Genomic DNA, 16,577 nt, shown 5'->3' on the forward strand with positions numbered 1-16,577 from the left:
CCTACCATGTCCACATGTAGCAGTGGGGTGACACATCAAAATTAATCCCATCTCCTATCACTTGGCCCATGGCCTTCTATCCTAAGAGATTTACGTGCTTGTCTAGACAAATTGTAAATGTCAGTGACTCTTGCTTCCTAGGTTTGGGAAATCTAAAACTAGAGAGTGCAGGTTTGAATTGAGAGGAGAATGATGCACTGTGTAATGATCTGACCTATATGAACAGTACACAAGACTAGTTCTTCACTGTACCACAGAACATATCACAATAATATTCCAATTTAAAGATGATCTGAAAGAGAGGCAAGTTTTTCACACAAAGGGTGGTGGGTGTCTAGATTGACATGCCAAAGCAAGTGGTAGAATTACAATGTTTTTTAAAAAAAAACGCATTTGGATAGGTGCATGAATAGGAAATGTTCAGAAGAATACGGGATTAATTTGGGGAGGCACCTCGGTCAACATAAACGAATCGGGCCAAAGGACCTGTTTTGGAGCTGTATAACTCTGACTCCACACTCCAAAAATGAATCACTTCACACTTATCTGGCTAAAAGCTCCATCTGCCATTTCTCAGTCCATTTCAACACTTATCAATATTATCGAATAGCCCAAGGCTTCTCTCCACAATGTCAACAACTCCAATCTACATGTCATCTGTAAATGTACAGATCATGTCTCCTACCTCCACATCGAAATTATTCACATATATTACCAACAGCAAGGGTTGTAGCACAGATTGCTGTGATACAGCACTAGTCACCAGCATTCAAATTACAATACAAAGACAATCATTAACCATCACACTCTCTCTCCTGTTACTAAAACCAATTTTGGATTTTTAATTAATTGACTCAAATTAATTTATTCATTATGTTTTTATTATCAATAATTTTAAGTGCTTAAAACTATTTTAAGCATTTATCCATAGTAAATCGATTTAGAGAATTAGTGGTTTTTATATATGTAGACTATGGAAATTACGCTACATTATCAGAATTTTTAAATAACAATAGTCTATTTGGGATCAGCTTAGTGACAACTTGTATTTGTGTAGTGCCTTTCATATTGTAATGTGGCTTAAAAAGAAAATCAAAAGGCAAAACTGGACACAAGATATAAACTCCCATAGCCTGATCAGAGGTAAGTATTAAAGGAATATTTTTAACAGAAAAGAGTGTCAGTAAAGATTTATGGAGGAGATTCTGAAGTTAATTATTTCTTAGTTTAATATATGTTCCATTTGAGTCTCATATCTCGTCTTTGGAGCAAAGGAAGTTTCAATTTTCAGTTGTTAATTATGGATTAAGTCACGCCTAAAAGTAAGTACAGTTGGAAGATTCTTTTATTGACACTTTACAGGCTGCCTGTACTGGAATCGACAGCACCAACAGGAGATGTATCTCGTCCACACCACATAGCGTCTGTGGTTCCCAACCGCTACCCACGTTGGTTCACCCTAAGTCACATCGAGTCTCAGCAGTGTGAGCTAGCTTCCACGATGTTAACAGCTGCTAAAGGTAAGAGTTAAATTACTGCTGAAGTCAAATAAGAACAATGTGCTGCTTGCAAATGTAATAGGAAATGCTTTTTCATTTGCAGTTTTAACTATTTAATTAATGTTTCCCTTAAGTTGATTTGGTTCCTTTCTCTGATTAATGTATCTTGCGACATGGCATAATTCTGAAATTTTTCAGGTGTTTATTTAATCCATTGGAGATCCTTGCATCAATTGGTGAGACAGGGATTTATTTTTTTTTATTTCTAATTTTTTCACACGTAAGGTTTTCATTTATGAGTTGCTGTATGTTGTCAGTCATTTGGCTCATTTTAAAAAAAACGTTAGGCACTGAAGTACTCTCAAATTATGTACCAGTTTGTGCTAAACTCAGAATATATTCTCCTTAGTTCTACCAAATAAGAACAGGAATTTATTGTAGCTGAGACAATATATTGAATGTTTAATGATTTTTATATATTTTTGGTCCCTAGAAAGATTTAAAACAATTAACTGGATTTGTTTTCGGGATTCATGAAACCGATCTATTTTAATCAAAATTAGGATGCCAATTGAAATTTGACTTGCTTTTGAATGATAATTAAATATTTTCATTGGGCCTGTCGTCGTCTCACAAACTGCCCTCAGATCGCTATCTCCTCCAATTCTGATTTCCTTCATTTCCACCACTGGTCACTGGGTTTGTTATCAAACAGCTTAGTTATCATTGCTCTTATACTTAGTACAAAATCCAGAAAAATATTCTGTGTGAAAGGAGGAGTCATTAGTCCAGGAACTAGTGGGAGAAAGCTGATAGGTTTGGTCTGGGTTTGATTGCCCCTCACTCTTCTAGTTTGAGTGTTGGAGATTGTAACCAGTAATTCCCACTTCCCTGAAAATGGCTCTGCATCAGAATAGGCAATGAATCAAACTGCCATAGCTTTCAATCAAAGGATCAAAAGTTTGGGTGTGAAAACGTTTTTTAAAATGGTAAGTAAATATCCATGTAACACTGGTTTCTGCAAAAAAAAATTAAATGAAAATGGTATGTATTATTGTTGTTTTGAACACCACTGTCACACAAAACTGCATTTTTTTCATGTAATTACAGGGGATGTTATGAGGCTAGAAACAGTGTTAGAATCTATTCAGAAGAACATTCACTCCTCATCACATATCTTCAAGCTTGCCCAGGATGCATTTAAAATAGCAACTCCTATGGATAGTTTGCCTGATATTACTCTTCTCAAAGTATCTCTGGAACTGGGTCTTCAGGTAAGTACCGTGGAGTAAAATTGGCCATCATGCAAAAATCTCTCCTCATATTTCCAACACAAAAAATGACATTATATTTTGTCCTTTCCCTGAGATGCTTCATATTATGGCAATCATTAATTATCCAGGTTACATCAATATGTCACATCTTTTGAGAAAATGTCAATTCTGACTTATTAAATCAGTTTGTAGCAAGGAGGGTTGTGCAGGTGCCATATTTTGTTTATCTGCCCGCCAGTAGCAATAATCTGCCGCTACCATTGACAACTCGGTTGTCACTGTACTCAGTTCTGAATTTGGAGAACTGACTGAGGACTGTCTCTCATTTCTCAGGCAAAGGGCTTAATCACTCCAGTTTACTGCAGTTCTGCTGCCTCTATTGTTTCTACTTTGTTGCCCTTGCTCAGTTGTCTTCACAGTAACTTGATTTATCTGCATATCCATTTTCCAAATAGTTAGTTTCAGCAATGAAGATTTTTCCTGCTCTGGAATCTTCTCCCATGTTAGTTTTTTTTTAAATCTAAAAACCTGAGGGACTCCTGGTAGTTGAACAAGCATAAAATCCAACGAATTATGACTTCGTGAAACTTGTTTACTTCCTTGTCTGATAATTTAGTTATACCCTCTCCCAGAAAATAACTTTGAATGCTTTAGGAACAGTTTGTCCAGAAGTGCTGTAGTAGAGGAAGTTGGTTAGAAACTATTGCTTCTTGCTATTCTCTACTGCTCACTTGCCATCCTCTTGTTTTCCATTCCGGATAAAAGCCCTTCAACCCAATTAGTTTATGCCGGCCATGGTCCCCACCCAGCTAGCCCTAATTTCCCACATCCAGACTGTATCCCTCTAAGTCTCGTTCCTTTATATACCTATCCAAGTGCTTCTTAAATGATATCATTGTACCTGCCTCATCCACTTCCAGCATGTTCCATATATTTACCACTCTGTGAAAGCTGTCATTAAGTCCTTTTGAAATCTATTCCTCTTACCCTAAAACTATGCCCTTTAGCGTTGGAGTCCCCTACCCTGGGGAAAAGACTGTTATCATCCACCTTATCTATGCTTCTCATAATTGCTGTAAGGTCACCCCTCTTTCTCTTATGTTCCAAAGAGCATTTGATGGCTTTGGGCCTGTATTTGCTGGAATTCAGAAGAATGAGGGGTGACCTCATTGAAACCTGTTGCATGGTGAAAGGCCTTGACAGAATGGATGTGGAGAGGATGTTTCCTATGGTGAGAGAGTCTAAGGCCAGAGGGTGCAGCCTCAGAATAGAGAGGTGTCCTTTTAAAACAGAGATGAGGAGGAATTTCTTTAGCCAGAGAGTGGTGAATTTGTGGAACTCTTTGCCACAGGCTGCAAGACTTCATGTATTTTTAAGGCAGAGGCTGATAGATTCTTGATTGGTCAGGGCATGAAGGGATATGCGGAGAAGGCAGGGGATTGGGGCTGAGAGGGAAATGGATCAGCCATGATGAAATGGTAGAGCAGACCCGATGGACCAAATGGCCTAATTCTGCTCCTATATCTTATGATGTAATAAGAACCTAGCATGGCCAATCCCCCTCTGTAGCTCAAGTCCTTTAGTGGGGGTGACATCTTCAAATCTTTTATTTTAACAATCTTTCCAGTTTTACCATTACTTTCGTATAACAGGGTGACCAGAACTATACAGTGTTCCAAGTGTGGCTCCACTGCAACATAATGTTCCAACTTCTATACTCAGTGCACTGAAGGACAATGTGCTCAACCCCTTCTTCACCACCATCTACCTGTGATGCTGCTTTCAGTAAGCTATGCACTTGTGCTCACAGCCCCTCTGTTCCATTACATTTGTGCCCTACCAGTCACAGTACAAGTCCGACACTGGTTTGACTTTTCACAATCATTCATCTCACACGAAACTATTGAAATCCATTTCTCACTCCTCAATCCACTTCCCTAACTGATTAAGATACCCCTTTAATCTCTAGTTACATCCTTCATAATCAACACTACCTAATTTTGTGTCATCTATATACTTAGTGATCAAACCACAGAAGTTTCTGCAGATGCTGAAAATCCAGGGCAAAATGCTGGAGGGACTCAGCAAGATGGGCAGCATCTGTGAAACTGATGTGGGCCGAAGAGTCTGATCATGTGCTGTACAGTTCTATGTTCTTGCCCAACTAGCTCCTCTTGGATTCCATGGGGCCTAGTCTTCCAGATCAGCCTAGCGTGCAGGACGTTGTTGTTGGCCTTGCTGAAGTCCATAAAGACAACATCCACTGCCCTGCCCTCATCTTCCTTTTTGGTTACTACTTCAGCAGCTCTTTTAAAAAGTTTGCCAAGTATGACTTCCCACATACGAAGCTATGCTGATTTAATCTGACACAGTCTATCCAAGTCTTGCCTTTCAAGATTCTCTCCAGTAATTTCCCTTCTACTGATGTCAGCCTCGTTCCCTGGCTTGTCCTTGCCCTTTAAACAGACAAATAAGGTTAACCACTTTCCAGCTGTCTGGAATTTCACTAGTGGCAAATATCTTCACAAGTGCTTCCATAATTTCCTCTTGGACTTGGTCAGGACCTGGGGATTTTTCCACCTTAATGTGCCGCAAGGCCCTTCACCAGTAATAGGAATGCTCTTCAAAACATCTCCACTTGTTTCCCTTCTCTCTTGATCAACCACGAGTTTATCCTGAGCAAACACTAAGGAGAAATATTTATTTAAATATTTCACCCATCTGTTAATCCGAACCACCCTCTTAATATTGCTATAGAATCCCTTGCGATTTTTCTTTCCTTAACCTTACCCGCCTGATCCTTTGCATACCTGCCTTTGCTTTCTAGATTCCCTTCTTAAGGATATTACTCTTTTTGTAATCAATGGATTTCTACGATACGACAACCTAAACAAAATATATGCTTCCTTCTTTCCCTTGACCAGAATCTCAATGTCTCTCATCAGCCAAGGTTCCCTGAACTAGCCAGGTTTACTTTTTACCCTGACAGGAACATGCTGCTCCGGGACACTTGTTAATGCACTCCTATAGCCCCCAGTTGCTATTCATTCCTTTTAAACAGGCTCACCCAATTAACCTCTGCTGGATCATTTTTAATTCCTCCAGAATTATCCCTGTTCTATTTGCGGAACCTAACTGATGGATCTGTCCTGTTCTTTTCTGTCACTGTCTTAAAGCTGATGGAATTACAGTCATGAGAGCCAAAGTGCTCCCTGATAGCCACTTCAGTTACTTGCCCTGCCTTGTTCCCTACGAGAAGGTCTACTATTGCACCCTCCTGTGTTGGGGCCTATTATACTTGACTCGAGAAACTTTCCGGGCTATATTTCACAAATTACACCCCATCCAATCCCTTAATACCCTAGCAGCCCAGTCAATACTGGGAAAATTAAAATATTCCATTAATGCAAACCTGTTATTCTTACAATTATGAGCAATTGTGCTGCACGTATGCTCAAATTCCCACTGATGGTGGTGGGGAGCAGGAGGAGGGGTTCTATAAATCAGCCCCAGTGGAGCAGCTCTCCCCTAGTTTCTATATTCCACCCATATAGGCTCACTGGACAATCCTCCAGAAATGTCATCTCCAAGTACTGCTGTTATGTCCTCCTTTATTCAAAAAAAAAGCCAACCCCTCTGCTTGTTTATCTTTACCTCTGTCACCACCCGTGGCATTTGTAACCTACTTACAGTTTCAAATTCTTTGTGGATTTTTTTTAATTCCATTTCCATTCTCTTCTTTGGTTTTTCATGCATCTTTTCAGAACCATGCAAAGCACAAAAAAAGCATTCTTTATTGCCAGACACCCCTGTCCTCTAGAATTTCAGCCCAAAATTTTAACCTCCTCTGTCTGTTTTTAGAAGAATACTATTCGATACAACCTGCTCTACCTTTTAAATCCACCGCTATTCCCCTTTGTAAACAGGGGCTGTTCATTCACAAAAGGGCTGCGGTACATCTTTTGAACAGAGTAGAGTTCCAAAGACTTGCGGGATGCTGTGTTAGTGCAGGAAGCATGACGATAGCTGAGGGCTGTTCCCAACATATTCTCGGACTATGCTATTATAGACACAAGCAACATGCGTTTAAATGCACGTGTGACGAGTAAAGCTAAATTTTTATCTTTATTCCTCATTACGATTGTGCCAAAATGAACTGGAAGCACTTGGGTACCCCAAGTCTGTATGTTAACCAGCTCTGCTTGTTGATGACCACAATATCCATAGGGATTTTTGTTTTAAGACCATAAGATGTAGGAACAGAATTAGCCCACTTGGCCCATCGAGTCTGCTCCGCCATTTCATCATGCCTGGTCCACTTTTCCTCTCAGCCCCAATCTCCTTCCATGACCAATCTATCAACCTCTGCCTTAAATATACATAAAGACTTGGCCTCCACAGCTGCCTGTGGCAAAGAATTCCACAGGTTCACCACTTCCTGGCTAAAGAAATTCCTTCCCATCAAGCAACTCATCCTTATGCCCTTCAATGAACTGCAGAATTTTTGAGGTTCTAAAGGAAATGCTCAACATCTTTTTCTTTCTTGTTACTTTTCTTTTTTTAATTATATTTTCTAGATTAGCATTTGGGGAGGACAATGTCCGAACTTTCTTTCTTTTGCAGGTTATGCGAATGACATTATCAACATTAAACTGGCGCCGTCGTGAGATGGTGCGATGGTTGGTAACGTGCGCTACAGAAGTAGGTGAGTTGAATGTTAGAATTCACTTTGTGAGCATCTATGGTCAAAGATGATATCTACACAATAGGAATCTTCAATTCAGCTCATGTGAAGGAGGAGGCCAAAACTTAAGCAAGAAGTGCTGAAAATATGAAATTAACGGACAGAAAATGCTGCTAAGTTCTGTCAACATCTGAGGGGAGAAAAGGGTGCAGTCTTAAGTATTTAATAAATCCTCTTGTTTGCTGTTTCTAATGGATATGAAAGCCATTAATTTCCCTTGGGATTATCCCAATCAAGCACTGTAATTTCAATAGATCTATCAAAACCCGAGAGAAAGGGATGGGAATTGTTCAGCTCCTTATTACCAACATTCTGAGTATATATATAAAATTATAGTTTTGAAATTGGTTACTTATATTCTCCAAGTCCCTTCCAGCTAAATAGTACTATGTTTCTTAATGAAGAAACTTGTGAAGAAAAAGAATTTCAGGATGTATATTGTATACATTTCTCTGACATTAAATGTACCTATTGAAACCTATTGCTTTTAAAACTATTTGAACTGTCCTTGTTTGGAATTGTACTCTTAATAATTGAAGGTTAGATCCATTTTAATTGTCCAAAATACATTGTTGTCTTTGACACTTGGCAGGGTCTTAGAAAGGATGCATAGTTGCATATTTCTAATCTTATGTAAAGAGCAGTATTGTCTGCTTAATAAAATATAAGATCTCTGAAGATCCTAGCTAAGTGTAAAGTGCTAACTTGAGAGCTTGTGTACATTTCTGTTCTGTTGAGTGAACTGGCCTATGAACCTATGAAATGCCATTGGTGGGAGAGAGTGGTGGAAAAGCTCTTCTGTTCAATCAGTGGGTGCAATGTTAAATAACTGGATAGTTTCAATCCATTTCCAAGTGCTGAAATAAGCACATTTATGTTGCTTGGGATGGCAACTTCCTTGTATGAAACCTTAGATCAAGTTCATTGTACACGCTTCTGCACTGAGTAACTGGATTTGAGTATAGTCTTTACCTGACTAACCTCTTCACTTGTAACCTGCATATCTTCCCGTTTTAATTTTCATTCAAAGTTGAAAGTAAATTTATTGTCGAAGTACATATGTCACATATACAATCCCGAAATTCATTTTCCTGCAGTCATACTCAATAAATCCAATAACCATAGATTGAAGCAAGACTTTCCAAGCGCAGATCCGTGGTCTTGCAAGACTAACGGATGCCACCACCAATAGAATCAATGAAAGCCTGCACGAACTGGGTGTTCAACCAGTGTGCAAAAGATGACAAACTGTAAATACAAAAAGAAAGAAATCATAATAGTCAATAAGTAAGCAGTAAACGTAAAGAAGAGTCCCTGAAAGTGAGTCCGTAGGCAGTAGGAACAGTTCAGTGATGGGGCAAGTGAAGCCAAGTGAAGTTATCCCCTGTGGTCCAGGAGCCTGATGGTTGAGGGGCAATAATTACCTGGTGGTGTGAGTCCTGAGGCTCCAGCACCCTCCTCCTGATGCCAGCAGTGAGAAGAGAGTGGTGGGGCCCCTGATGATGGATGCTGCATTCCTACAACAACACCCTGTGTAGATGTGCTCAATGGTGGTGAGAGTTTTACTCAGGATGGACTGGGCCATATCCACTACTTTTCGTAGGATTTTCTGTTCCATACCAGGACGTGAGGCAGCCAGTCAATATACTCTCCACTACACATCTACAGAAGTTTATCAAAGTTTTAGATGTCATGCTGAATGTTCGCAATCTCCTAAGGAAGTCGAGGCACTGCTGTGCTTTCTTTGTAATAGCACTTGCGTGCTGGGCCCAGGACAGGTCCTTGAAAATAATAACACCAAAGAATTTAAAGTTGCTGACCCTTTCCACCTCTGCTGAGGACTGGGTCAAGGACCTCTGGTGTCCTAGTCCTGAAGCCTGTAATCAGCTCTTTGATCTTGCTGCCGTTGAGTGAGAGATTTGTTGAGGCACCACTCATCCTCCAGTATCCCTATTCATCAAATCTAATACCTTATTTGTGATCCTGTATTCACTTCCACCAGCAGACGTCTTTCTGCACTCTGCAGAACTTTCCTTTTTAAAACCGCTGTTTAGCTTTCCTCTCAAAAAATGCTGGTAACGCAGCAGGCCAGGCAGCATCTATAGGAAGAGGTACAGTCGACGTTCCGGGCCGGGACCCTTCATCAGGACTTACTGAAAGAAGAGATAGTAAGAGATTTGAAAGTGGGGGGGGGGGGATCTGAAATGATGGGGGGGTGGTGGATCTAAGAGCTGGAGAAGGGAGAGGATCATGGGATGGGAAGCCTTGGGAGAAAGAGAAGGGGGCAGGGGAGAGTGGAGAGCAGGCAAGGAGTTATAGTGAGAGGGACAGAGGGAGAAAAAAGAGAGAGGAAAAAAGGGGGGGAATAAAAAAAATATGAAATAAATAAATAAGGGATACGGTGTGAAGGGGAGAAGGGGCATTAACGGAAGTTAGAGAAGTCAATATTCATGAATTTCCAGCATCTGCAGATTTCCTCGTGTTTAGCTTTTCTCTTCCTGCTTCAGACGCCTTCCCAGAGTCCATCTCTTTGTAGCTTTGTGTATAACACCTACACAGAATCTCTATGTTCTTGATAAAGTACCTCCAACAATTTACTGTGTTAAATATGCTTTGTAGCAACACATCAAAGTTGCTGGTGAACTCAGCAGGCCAGGCAGCATCTCTAGGAAGAGGTACGGTCGACGTTTCGGGCCGGGACGTCAACTGTACCTCTTCCTAGAGATGCTGCCTGGCCTGCTGCGTTCACCAGCAACTTTGATGTGTGTTGCTTGAATTTCCAGCATCTGCAGATTTCCTCGTGTTTGCATTTTTAAATATGCTTTGTGACTGTTTTGGTGCTGTGTATTAGGTGCCTAGTGTCACCTTAACTTTTGAACTTTCAACCATTTCATGGGATATCTTTCGCTGAACTGACCCCAATTCTGTTCCTTATTAGTTGTATTGCACGGATGAATCGGGGTAATTTTTAAATTCAGCCACTGTACACGTCCCACCTCTTCTCTAACCCCTCCACCCCATGCCACCTTGATAGTTTTAAGTGAGGTCAGTACTTCACATTAAAGCCAATTCCTGCTCATTTATTACATTTTCTAGAATAAGACTTTGTAATATATTGTTACTGTCCATCTAATTTAATTTGATAGTGACTCTGAAGATTGATTGTATGCTCTTATTTATCCTGCTTACAAGTGATATTGAAACTAAACATAACATCAGAGCAGAATTGGGCAATATGGCCCATTGAGTCTGCCTTGCCATTCAATTGTAGCTGATTTATTATCCCTCTCAACACCATTCTCCTGCCTTCCCGTAACTTTTGACTTTTTAAGACCCTATTAGCCTTTGCTTTAAATATACCCAAGACTGGCCTCCACAGCTATCTGTGGCAATGAATTCCACAAATTCACGACCTGCCTAAAGAAATTCCTCCTCATCTCTGTTCTAAAGAGACATCCTTCTAATCTGAAGCTGTTCGCTCTGGTCCTAGACTGTCCCACAGTAGGAAACATCCTCTCCACATCCACAAACAAGAGAAAATCTGCAGATGCTGGACATCCAAGCAACACGCACAATATGCTGGAAGAGCTTAGTTGCTGCCTGGCCTGCTATGGAAAAGAGTACGGTCAACATCTTGGCCCAAAACGTCAACTGTACTCTTTTCCATAGATGCTGCCTGGCCTGCTGAGTTCCTCCAGCATTGTGTGTGTGATGCCCTCCATATCCACTCCACTATTTAGGCCTTTCGATATTCGATAGTTTTCAGTATGATCCTACACACCCCCCTCCCCTTTTTCTAAACTCGAGTAAGTACAGGCCCAGAGCCATTAGATGCTCCTCATATGCTAACCCTTTCACTTCTGGGATCATTCTCTGGACCCTCTCCAGTGCCAACACATCCTTCGAGAAGGGGCCCAAAATGTCACTAATGACCCCATGTTGTTAAGTATTCACACTAGGGAAGATGAAACATTATAAATCTGGAGAATGGGATAGGAGTGGTGAATGGACTTTAAAATGGAACATGCAAAATAGTCTGTATTGGCACGTAGAATATGAATGATGTATGAATGAGTTCATACAGCAGATCTTGTATTAATGTCAAATTTCTGTTAGTTTTCATTGTGCTGAAATGTAACTTGAGGATATTTGATTACAAATCAAGGAGCTTAATAAAATGAGCAAGGTTGGCGATTGAAAAGTTACAAGCCTACTTCAAGCACTGGCTGTGATTTGAACTCCTCTTGGGTTTTGGAAATCAATTGCAGCTGCTGAAAACAGCTCGCCAGAGTTTCCTTGTCTTACGACAGAGAGAAATACTCTTCTCCTTTTTGGCCTCCTTTTGATCCCTTTCCCATTTTGGCTGAACCAGAAGACTATGTGCACTGCCTATCCCTCTGAAGTCTGAGCTGTAATTGCAATTGGCTGTAGTGATCTGATTCAAAGAACAATCTCACTGGTGTAACACTCTAATCATCTGCGACAAATTAATCAACATTGTCCAAAAGAAAATGTCTCCCTGTTAGGAAAAGATTGCATTAACAAATGAAGTTCCATGAGCAGAGAAGTTAAGTTGTGTTGAAACTTATTATAAATGGTAGGAAAAAAATAGAAAAGGTAAGATAAGAGTGCAAACCAGAGTACTTGATAGAAGCACATAGAGGTTATAAACCAGAAAATAGCAAGGCATTGCTTTGTAGGATATTAAAATCAAATGGGGTTATATAAAAAACAGGTGGAGAAGACAATGCCACCCAGGAATAAAAGAGTAACTTTAATTGGAGGGTAATTGTGTGACAGAAATAATATACATTTTGATTTATCTTTTTTATAAATCAAGTGTTGAGAATGTAGATTGGGATTTAGAGGAGCTGATACTGCATCAAAAAGTGGTTCTCTTTTTTAAAAAAAAAGACCCAAGTAAGTCAAGAAATTCTTGACTGCAGTGAAGAGTAATTTTCCTTAAATGTTCAGATTGTCCACTTTCTGATTCAACTATACAATGTAACAATTAAATGGAAAGCATACAAAGTTTTAAAACGCCATCATCCTGTTCCTGACATGATGGTCCTTGGCAAATGGCCAGAATCTATGAAATGAACTAACATTAGTAAATATTTAAAAATTCAGGAATTAAACACAGATTAGCAAAGAATATTTACAAGCCAAGCCTTGTTTGGGGGGGGGGGGGAGGTTGTTTCTCTTGTGCTTAATTACTGATAATGACTTTAATGGTCCTTGGATATAGTGATTTTCAGAAACTACATGATGGCACTTTAGAGTTTTGATCAGAAATATGGAATTAATGGTAAAGAATAATGAGCACTACCTTAGCTAGAGATTTTTATTGTGGATAGGAGCCAGGATAAAGGTGAGTCGGGGGGCGGGGGGGCAATCTCAGTAGAAAAGGGATAAAAGTCATTTGCCTATAGAGATCAGTTCTGGATTTGCTTTTCCTGAATTTAGCAGTCCTTAAAATTTGCATGGTATATTTGAATAAGAGTGGGGCTTCATTTCACAGATTCTTGTATCTGATCCTCTAAGTTACTCTGTTCCTTTGGCCACACCTGACAGAAATCGCAACCATTTGAAGTATGCAGAATATCTTGCAGACTTTAGTGTAATTGTGTACTTTGAAAATTACTCTGTATTTTGTAGGTAAATACCAGGATCTTTTTCTACAGCTTTAATTGCATATAACTAAAACTACTTTTCCTTGCATTTTTTTAGGAGTTTATGCGTTGGATAGCATTATGCAGAGTTGGTTTACACTATTTACCCCAACTGAAGCCACCAGTATTGTTGCCACTACAGTAATGTCCCACAGCACAGTTGTAAGATTGAACCTGGACTACAACCAACGGGAGAAACTAGCTAGTAGTGCAAGGACACTTGCACTGCAATGTGCTATGAAGGATCCTCAAAACTGTGCACTCTCAGCACTAACCCTCTGTGAAAAGGACCATATAGCTTTTGAGACTGCTTACCAAATAGTTCTAGATGCTGCCACGACTGGTATGAGTTATACACAACTCTTCACAATTGCTCGATATATGGAGCACCGTGGTTATCCGATGCGGGCCTATAAGCTAGCCACTCTAGCAATGACACATCTCAACTTGGGTTACAATCAGGATACACACCCTGCCATTAATGACGTTCTATGGGCATGTGCACTTAGCCACTCCCTTGGGAAGAATGAACTTGCAGCTATTATACCTCTTGTGGTTAAAAGTGTTCAGTGTGCTACAGTACTTTCAGACATTCTACGCCGGTGCACTTTGACCACACCAGGAATGGTGGGACTCCATGGACGAAGGAACTCTGGGAAATTAATGTCACTGGACAAAGCACCACTCAGACAACTCCTGGATGCCACTATTGGGGCCTATATAAATACAACCCATTCACGGCTTACGCACATTAGTCCACGGCACTATAGTGAGTTTATAGAGTTTCTAAGCAAAGCCCGAGAGACCTTCCTGATGGCGCATGATGGACACATTCAGTTTACACAGTTTATCGACAACCTGAAGCAAATTTACAAAGGCAAAAAGAAACTCATGATGTTGGTGCGTGAGCGATTTGGTTGATCAGCACGCTGTGGTATCTTTTTATTGAGCCTGCCTTTGTATCCTTTTTAACTTAAAAACCAGAGCCACACCGGTATTATATGTGTATAGTAACAAACAGTCCACAAACTTTAACCCTGTTGATTGTGAGATTTGTGTGTGTCTTTTGTATGAGAGAAAAGAGGAAAAAAAGAATCAGTTTACACTGAGTACATGTTGTCAAGTGGCAATAGCCCACGTCGCTCCTGTCCTTCATGTGTACATTCACAGCCTAAGAGTATGGCTTTAAACCAAACAGACACCTCCATCCTAAGTGATAAGTACCTCGTATGGATTCAGCTTTACTCCTTCATCACTCATCCCTACATATCAGTGTATTAAAAATACAAGGCTGAATACGTGGCTTTGCAGTGCTGTTCATCCAGAAGCATGGCACACATTGCTCGTGCATGTGTAATTAGCGACTGTCAACATACATTCTCAGGGATTTATCAAAGAAAGAATGAGAGCATTTATTGTACTGTATATATTATAGTATATGTCTGAATATTGAAAAAAATATACGTAACATTTTAATTTATAAAATATTCTATGTAATGCAAAATACTTGAAGCTGCAGTAGCTTGGTATAAAAACATATCAGAAGGACTAAAGTGCGCCTTGCTTCAGGTTGGCTCAGGTGGAGAATTATGTGCTGGGCATCTATGCAGAGCCACCACCTCTGTTGCATGATTGGACTTGATATCTAGTCTGAGAAAATAAAATTAAATAGAGAGAAGAAATCTGTTTGTGACGGACACCACAATAAAGAGGGACGAGAGAGAGAGAGAGAGAAAAAAAAAACACATTACAGCCAGAGCAGTAAGCCTTAGCATTAAAAGTATTTGCCAGAATTGGGCTTTGTGCCTCCTAGTCTAGAAATGAATTAAACAATTTAAGATATCCTTGAAAAGGTTGAATTGCGTGTTTTACAAAACAGAAAAGATGTTACAGTAGGCCTTTGCAGTGGTTATAGTGAAATGCTACTTATGTGCTCAATAACATATATTAATCTGCATTGGGAACTGACTTTGTGCAGGACAGGAAGTTGCTGTGTAGTAAGACTGTTCTACTTTTTTTTTCCTCCTATAGAATTCCTCAAGAGAGAACAGCCTTCTATCTTGCCTTGTCTTAACGCTTTAAAAAAAATAACCAAACTGGACATCTAACTACCAAACTGTTCATTAAAAATGACTTTGGTTTCTATTTTGGGTCTTTAATTTAGCAGAACTGTTCTGTATCTTGTGCTTTATGAAAGAGTTTTTATGTTGGGTGCAAAATGTTACTATTGTCACTTGTTCCTTCCACTAGGGAAAATGCTAGAGGTATGTTCTGTAGCCTTTTTTGCTGTTTAGGAAAAGAAAATTATAATTTCTTGCTCACCATTTTATTTATTATATTAGGTAAAAGATTGTACTTCATTGCCCGTGTAAACATGCTCTTGAAGTTTAAAAGTAATTAAGATTTGATACACTGATATCAATTTATTTATGTAACTAAATCACTGTTTTATAAACTTGTTAATGATTCAACAATTTTTTTGTTTTGATTAAAATTAGTTTTTTGAAAGTTAAATGTCTCTGTGTACAATATATATAAATTTACCTGTGAGCTTTATTCTCTACCAAATAATTTGTGATCAATTATGTGAACATGTTTTTGTTTCAACTTGTGTACATCCTTTTCTAATCTCACTTCTGGAATTGAAAGGGTTTTACTTGAACTTGTGCTGATTGGTCTTGCAGAATGTTGCTAATTAGGCTTGTAAATGCAAACTACAAGGAAATGTCATAGGGTTATGTCAAAATTAAGGTATAATTTACCTAATTGATCTTTACCTCATCATTATAATAGCTGTTTCTAAATGTTACTTTGTATTTGAAAACTGAAGACAAAGTGATCAATGAATTGCAAAGTGGCCAACAGTTTAGCACTAATGACCTTTTTCATCTATAATTCTGATTTTTTTTTTCCCTCCCTAAAAGCTGCAAAGGTTTCAAGAGCTATCACTACTGGACCTTCTGATGAACTGCAACCTCTTCAGCTTAATCTGGAATACAAAGAATTGATTGTGTGGAGATCAGCAAATCTACAGGCATTCCTGCTGTGCCATTATTCAAGAGGATCTCTATCGTTTTGTGAACTATAACCCAGCCTTGTTATCTGCATTTGAGCTGTTTAATGCTCTGGAACAATGGTGATGTTGTCCTACAATTTGTTTTTGTCATAAACAAAATTATGATTGGTAATAAAATAAGAACTCAAGTCTGTTATATATTTACAGATATGCTATGACTCCTGTAGGTTGTAGCCAGTTTCATCTAATGCCTTTATTATAAATAATGTTGAAGTAAATGGCTTCACTTAGAATATGTCACTAGTGGGTTCAAATTCCTAATTAATTATTCAGCACCCATATCTCTTGCCTTAATTAGTATAAAAACAATGA

At 39.3% G+C, this 16,577-nt stretch overlaps 1 protein-coding gene across 4 annotated transcripts in view; it reads left to right on the forward strand.

Annotated features, from left to right (window-relative positions):
* LOC134343976 (zinc finger SWIM domain-containing protein 6) overlaps positions 1-15,650 on the forward strand; it is a 188,667-nt gene extending 173,017 nt beyond the window's left edge. For 2 of the 4 annotated variants that reach the window (XM_063042981.1, XM_063042983.1), the window contains exons 11-15: positions 1,363-1,520; positions 2,610-2,773; positions 7,397-7,478; positions 13,248-14,089; positions 15,221-15,650. In XM_063042981.1, the coding sequence (XP_062899051.1) occupies positions 1,363-1,520; positions 2,610-2,773; positions 7,397-7,478; positions 13,248-14,089; positions 15,221-15,271 (1,297 nt within the window). In that variant the 3' untranslated portion in view covers positions 15,272-15,650. Of the gene's footprint in view, positions 1-1,362; positions 1,521-2,609; positions 2,774-7,396; positions 7,479-13,247 lie in introns of all 4 variants that reach the window. The other 2 variants (XM_063042984.1, XM_063042985.1) reach the window with 1 other exon arrangement.
* The last annotated feature ends 927 nt before the right edge of the window (positions 15,651-16,577 follow it).

This window comes from Mobula hypostoma, chromosome 3 (assembly GCF_963921235.1).
Source record: "Mobula hypostoma chromosome 3, sMobHyp1.1, whole genome shotgun sequence".
NCBI lineage: Eukaryota > Metazoa > Chordata > Chondrichthyes > Myliobatiformes > Myliobatidae > Mobula > Mobula hypostoma.